This window comes from Argopecten irradians, chromosome 13 (genome assembly GCF_041381155.1).
Source record: "Argopecten irradians isolate NY chromosome 13, Ai_NY, whole genome shotgun sequence".
Lineage (NCBI taxonomy): Eukaryota > Metazoa > Mollusca > Bivalvia > Pectinida > Pectinidae > Argopecten > Argopecten irradians.
The window spans coordinates 2,506,717-2,514,208 of record NC_091146.1 but is presented as its reverse complement, the minus strand read 5'-3'; the positions used below and the strand labels follow the sequence as shown (position 1 = coordinate 2,514,208).

Below are 7,492 nucleotides of genomic sequence, written 5' to 3'. Positions count from 1 at the left end.
ATTATATACACATAACACGTGTTGTCTCAACAGGGCTGCCGTATAGACCTCAGGATCAAAACAATAAATAATAAGTCTTAAAAACGCACAAACACTTTAATGAAGTGATTAATAACTATTCTATTTCTATAAAACATACAGCAAAAGTACAACAAGAACATCATAATGCTTATCAAAAGTTTGCAAATTTGTTGACATTCGCCTGCGGCCAGGCAGCTGTCAGACTGGATAAAACTATTGGTTTACATTAATGCAGGGCATGGTCATGAAATCAAGTACATGTTTACATCACTATTTTAAGCTTTAAATGTAATTAAAACACGGATAATGTATTGAATCATTTGTGTTTTTATAAGATCTACAGATAATCAGCATGCCCAGGGCGAAAAGTATTAACCATCGGTCAAAGAGGGTGAGGCAATACCGTTCAACCGTGTCGGTACCATCTACCATAGAGGAACCATTGACAACACCTGTACCTCAGCAACTTTTTAATATTGTTCTCGACACCGGTATTATTCCGGAAAGCTGGAGTACGGGGATTATTAAGCCTATCTTTAAAAATAAAGGTGATCCCAAAGATCTAGATAATTACAGGGCAATTACACTCGTTTCGTGTCTTGGAAAGGTTTTTACGTCTGTTATCAATGCTAGGTTGTATAAACTATCGGATGAAATTGATCTCATCAGTCACGCACAGGCGGGCTTCCGAAAAGGTCATTCAACCGTAGACAATATATTTATTTTACATGTACTTTATATCGTTGTACTTGTCTTCAGGTAAAAAAAATACTGTGCCTTTATTTATTTCAAAAAGGCCTTTGACTCGGTTTATCGTGTTGGCCTGTGGCAAAAGTTAATAAAGAGTAATATAACTGGTAAAATATTTAATGTTTTATAAGTTGTTTTGATATCTTGAAACCCTTGTACTGGTACTGTTTAACATCTGGCTAATATTTGGAGGTTCCGGGTTCAAACTCCGGTCTGATTGTGCATTTTCCCACTCCTCTTAAATTTGATGTTGTGACCGAAAACCGGTTTCAAGTATAGCTAGCTACTAATGTAGCGGAAAAGATATCACCTGTGTAGATATCACCTGTGTAGATATCACCTGTGTAGATATCACCTGTGTAGATATCACCCTCTGTAGATATCACCTCTGTAGATATCACCTTCTGTAGATATCACCTGTGTAGATATCACCTGTCTGTAGATATCACCTGTGTAGATATCACCTTCTGTAGATATCACCTGTGTAGATATCACCTGTGTAGATATCACCTGTGTAGATATCACCTGTGTAGATATCACCTGTGTAGATATCACCTGTGTAGATATCACCTTCTGTAGATATCACCTGTGTAGATATCACCTTCTGTAGATATCACCTGTGTAGATATCACCTTCTGTAGATATCACCTGTGTAGATATCACCTTCTGTAGATATCACCTGTGTAGATATCACCTGTGTAGATATCACCCTCTGTAGATATCACCTCTGTAGATATCACCTTCTGTAGATATCACCTCTGTAGATATCACCTGTGTAGATATCACCCTCTGTAGATATCACCTCTGTAGATATCACCTCTGTAGATATCACCTGTGTAGATATCACCTGTGTAGATATCACCTTCTGTAGATATCACCTGTGTAGATATCACCTTCTGTAGATATCACCTGTGTAGATATCACCTGTGTAGATATCACCTTCTGTAGATATCACCTGTGTAGATATCACCTGTGTAGATATCACCTGTGTAGATATCACCTGTGTAGATATCACCTGTGTAGATATCACCTGTGTAGATATCACCTGTGTAGATATCACCTGTGTAGATATCACCTGTGTAGATATCACCTGTGTAGATATCACCTGTGTAGATATCACCTGTGTAGATATCACCTGTGTAGATATCACCTGTGTAGATATCACCTGTGTAGATATCACCTGTGTAGATATCACCTGTGTAGATATCACCTGTGTAGATATCACCTGTGTAGATATCACCTTCTGTAGATATCACCTTCTGTAGATATCACCTGTGTAGATATCACCTTCTGTAGATATCACCTGTGTAGATATCACCTGTGTAGATATCACCTGTGTAGATATCACCTGTGTAGATATCACCTCTGTAGATATCACCTGTGTAGATATCACCTGTGTAGATATCACCTTCTGTAGATATCACCTGTGTAGATATCACCTGTGTAGATATCACCTGTGTAGATATCACCTCTGTAGATATCACCTCTGTAGATATCACCCTGTGTAGATATCACCTCTGTAGATATCACCTGTGTAGATATCACCTGTGTAGATATCACCTGTGTAGATATCACCTGTGTAGATATCACCTGTGTAGATATCACCTGTGTAGATATCACCTGTGTAGATATCACCTGTGTAGATATCACCTGTGTAGATATCACCTTCTGTAGATATCACCTGTGTAGATATCACCTTCTGTAGATATCACCTGTGTAGATATCACCTGTGTAGATATCACCTTCTGTAGATATCACCTGTGTAGATATCACCTGTGTAGATATCACCTGTGTAGATATCACCTGTGTAGATATCACCTGTGTAGATATCACCTCTGTAGATATCACCTCTGTAGATATCACCTGTGTAGATATCACCTCTGTAGATATCACCTCTGTAGATATCACCTCTGTAGATATCACTGATATATCACCTCTGTAGATATCACCTGTGTAGATATCACCTGTGTAGATATCACCTGTGTAGATATCACCTGTGTAGATATCACCTGTGTAGTGTATATCACCTTGTAGATATCACCTGTGTAGATATCACCTGTGTACTGATATCACCTGTGTAGATATCACCCTGTGTAGATATCACCTGTGTATATATCACCTTCTGTAGATATCACCTGTGTAGATATCACCTGTGTAGATATCACCTGTGTAGATATCACCTGTGTAGATATCACCTCTGTAGATATCACCTCTGTAGATATCACCTGTGTAGATATCACCTCTGTAGATATCATCTCTGTAGATATCACCTCTGTAGATATCATCTCTGTAGATATCACCTGTGTAGATATCACCTGTGTAGATATCACCTCTGTAGATATCACCTGTGTAGATATCACCTGTGTAGATATCACCTCTGTAGATATCACCTGTGTAGATATCACCTCTGTAGATATCACCCTCTGTAGATATCACCCTCTGTAGATATCACCCTCTGTAGATATCACCTGTGATATCCTTTCCGCTATAACAGTAGCTAAAGTATAGCAGGATTGAACTGCATCAATCCTCGGTGACCAGGTAGCTCAGCGTTAGAACATTTGTCTAGTGTTCAGAGGTACCGGGTACAAACACCTGTTTGGCTGCTCCATCTCTCCTGTCACAAACTTAGCGCCCAACTAAATTACCCAATGTGGTTGTATAAGGGTTTTGTATGTCTTCGAGAATCGAGGCCGAAGGCTTTGAAAAGGAAGGGAGGAGTGTAGTGGGATTGGACTGGGTCGATCACCGGTGACCAAGTAGCTCAGTTGTAGACATTACTAGTGTTCGCTGTTTGGCCACTATATTCTCTCCTCTCCTGTTACACAAGCACGAAAAGTAGCTATATAGCATGAAGAATCTTGGAGAATCATCTGTGCATGATAAGTGTTGAAGTTATATGTGCCGTATTTTTCATACTCACCAATCAAGATGAGCTTTTAATATGTTATTCATCACCAAAAATTACTAACTTTTCGAAAATTACAGTGCTTTCAATGCATAGGTTTTAATTTTACATGTACAAATAAGAGCTGAAAATGATTTTTGGCAGTACTGCCAAAAATCATTTATTTACATCAATAGTGAAGTGAAATGAGTACATACGGTGAGACCATGAAGCCAAATTGTGGTCTTCAATTTCATTACACATTTTTACAATGTTTTTAGTAATTATAAAGTGACTTCTGCAGGTATGTTTTCATTTAAACATATTTAAGGCATAAAAACAACATTTTTTCAGTACAAAAGTTCTGTGTTATAACTAACGTTTATAAGTCATCTGAAGCCATTTGAATGATTTTTACTACTTTGTTCATCAAAACTTATAGCTTTTTAGGTCATCTGACCCAAAGGGTCAGGATGACCTATTGTCATCATGCACCGTCCGTCGTCGTGCGCCGTCCGCCGTCCGCCGTCAGTCGTCCGCCGTCCGCCGTCCATAAACTTTTCATTCAAACGACTTCTTCTCAATAACCGGAAGGCCCAGGGTACTCATATTTGGCCTGTAGGTTGCTGGGATGAAGGGCTACCAAGTTTGTTCAAACAAATGACCTTGACCTTCATTCAAGGTCACAGGGGTCAAAAAGGCTAAAATCTTTAAACGACTTCTTCTCAAGAACCAGAAGGCCCAGGGAACTGATATTGGGCCTGTAGTATGCTGGGATGAAGGGCTACCAAGTTTGTTCAAATAAATGACCTTGACCTTCATTCAACGTCACAGGGGTCAAATAGGCTAAAATCCTTTAAAAAAACTTCTTGTGAATAACTAAGAGGCCTAGAGACCTGATATTAGGCCTGTGGCATGCTGTGATGAAGGGCTACCAAGTTTGTTCAAATGAATGACCTTGACCTTCATTCAAGGTCACAGGGGTCAAATAGGCTAAAATCTTTAAACAACTTCTTCTCAAGAACCAGAAGGCCCAGGGTACTGATATTAGGCCTGTGACATGCTGGGATGAAGGGCTACCAAGTTTGTTCAAATAAATGACCTTGACCTTCATTCAAGGTCACAGGGGTCAAATAGGCTAAAATTCTTTAAAAAACTTCTTGTGAATAACTAAGAGGCCTAGAGACCTGATATTAGGCCTGTGGCATGCTGGGATGAAGGGCTGCCAAGTTTGTTCAAATGAATGACTGTCACGGGGGGGTCAAATAGGCTTAAATCTTTAAACGACTTCTTCTCAAGAACCAGAAGGCCCAGGGTAACTGATATTAGGCCTGTGACATGCTGGGATGAAGGGCTACCAAGTTTGTTCAAATAGATGACCTTGACCTTCATTCAAGGTCACAGGGGTCAAAAAGGCTAAAATCTTTAAACGACTTCTTCTCAAGAACCAGAAGGCCCAGGGTACTGATATTATTAGGCCTGTAGTATGCTGGGATGAAGGGCTACCAAGTTTGTTCAAATAAATGACCTTGACCTTCATTCAAGGTCACAGGGGTCAAATAGGCTAAAATCCTTTAAAAAACTTCTTGTGAATAACTAAGAGGCATGGAAACCTGATATTAGGCCTGTGGCATACTGGGATGAAGAGCTATAAAGTTTGTTCAAATAGATGACCTTGACCTTCATTCAAGGTCACGAAGGTCAAGTAGGCTAAAATCTTTAAACGACTTCTTCTCAAGAACCAGAAGGCCCAGGGTACTGATATTGGGCCTATGACATGCTGGGATGAAGGGCTACCAAGTTTGTTCAAATAAATGACCTTGACCTTCATTCAAGGTCACAGGGGTCAAATAGGCTAAAATTCTTTAAAAAAAAATCTTGTGAATAACTAAGAGGCCTAGAGACCTGATATTAGGCCTGTGGCATGCTGGGATGAAGGGCTGCCAAGTTTGTTCAAATGAATGACTGTCACGGGGGTCAAATAGGCTTAAATCTTTAAACGACTTCTTCTCAAGAACCAGAAGGCCCAGGGTACTGATATTAGGCCTGTGACATGCTGGGATGAAGGGCTACCAAGTTTGTTCAAATAGATGACCTTGACCTTCATTCAAGGTCACGAGGGTCAAATAGGCTAAAATCTTTAAACCACTTCTTCTCAAGAACCAGAAGGCCCAGGGTACTGATATTGGGCCTATGACATGCTGGGATGAAGAGCTACCAAGTTTGTTCAAATAAATGACCTTGACCTTCATTCAAGGTCACAGGGGTCAAATAGGCTAAAATTTTTTAAAAAAAATTCTTGTGAATAACTAAGAGGCCTAGAGACCTGATATTAGGCCTGTGGCATGCTGGGATGAAGGGCTGCCAAGTTTGTTCAAATGAATGACCTTGACCTTCATTCAAGGTCACGGGGGTAAAATAGGCTAAAATCTTTAAATGACTTCTTCTCAAGAACCAGAAGGCCCAGGGTACTGATATTAGGCCTGTGACATGCTGGGATGAAGGGCTACCAAGTTTGTTCAAATAGATGACCTTGATCTTCATTCAAGGTCACGAGGGTCAAATAGGCTAAAATCTTTAAACCACTTCTTCTCAAGAACCAGAAGGCCCAGGGTACTGATATTGGGCCTGTGACATGCTGGGATGAAGGGCTACCAAGTTTGTTCAAATAAATGACCTTGACCTTCATTCAAGGTCACAGGGGTCAAATAGGCTAAAATCCTTTAAAAAAAAATTCTTGTGAATAACTGGAGACCTAGATATTCTTCTGGAGACCTGATATTAGGCCTGTGGTATGCTGGGATGAAGGGCTACCAAGTTTGTTCAAATAGATGACCCTGACCTTCATTCAAGGTCCCGAGGGTCAAATAGGCTAAAATCTTTAAACGACTTCTTCTCAAGAACCAGAAGGCCCAGGGTACTGATATTGGGCATGTAGCATGCTGGGATGAAGGGCTACCAAGTTTGCTCAAATGAATTACCTTGACCTTCAATCAAGGTCACAGGTCAAATAGGCTAAAATCTTTAAATGACTATGTTGTATTGTACTAATAGTCAGATGACCGTTAAGGCCCATGGGCCTCTTGTAATAAATTAATGATGAAAAAATAGCATGTCAAAATTGTCGCCCAGTTACGGCACATATAACTTTAAGACTAGGTAACTTAATAATTGGAACATCATCTTGGAGAATCATCTGTGCATGATAAGTGTTAAGACCAGGTAACGTAATAATTGGAACATCATCTGGCTAGGTCCTGGGTTCGAACCCAAACTTAATCTAATGCTAATTTTCATAACGCGGGTCGTTTTGTTTCACAATGTCATCCTAATTACTGCGTGTCGGTTGATTATCACTACGCCAGACGACATGATCCGCACAGTTAACATATTTTAGGCCGAGTTGTTTAGCACGCTGGTACGTCACAGACTCAATATAGACTTATTTATATATACAGACTTTCTCTATATATTAGCGTATAGTGGATCCTTTATTACCAGTGTGCTAAACACCTAACAACATAATGGTTTACGCAGGAAATCCAATGGTTTACGAAGGAAATCCAATGGTTTACGCAGGACGTCCAATGGTTTACGTAGGGAATCCAATGGTTTACGCAGGAAATCCAATGGTTTACGCAGGAAATCCAATGGTTTACGCAGGAAATCCAATGGTTTACGTAGGGAATCCAATGGTTTACGCAGGAAATCCAATGGTTTACGTAGGGAATCCAATGGTTTACGCAGGAAATCCAATGGTTTACGCAGGAAATCCAATGGTTTACGAAGGAAATCCAATGGTTTACGCAGGAAATTCAATGGTTTACGCAGGAA

General features: G+C 40.0%; 1 protein-coding gene across 1 annotated transcript; it reads left to right on the top strand.

Moving 5' to 3' along the window:
* Positions 1 to 373: 373 nt before the first annotated feature.
* LOC138306588 (keratin-associated protein 9-2-like) lies at positions 374 to 3,216 on the top strand. Its single transcript, XM_069247026.1, has 3 exons — positions 374 to 533; positions 1,720 to 2,016; positions 2,900 to 3,216. The coding sequence occupies exons 1-3, from the start codon at positions 374 to 376 to the stop codon at positions 3,214 to 3,216; spliced, it is 774 nt and encodes a 257-aa protein (XP_069103127.1).
* The last annotated feature ends 4,276 nt before the right edge of the window (positions 3,217 to 7,492 follow it).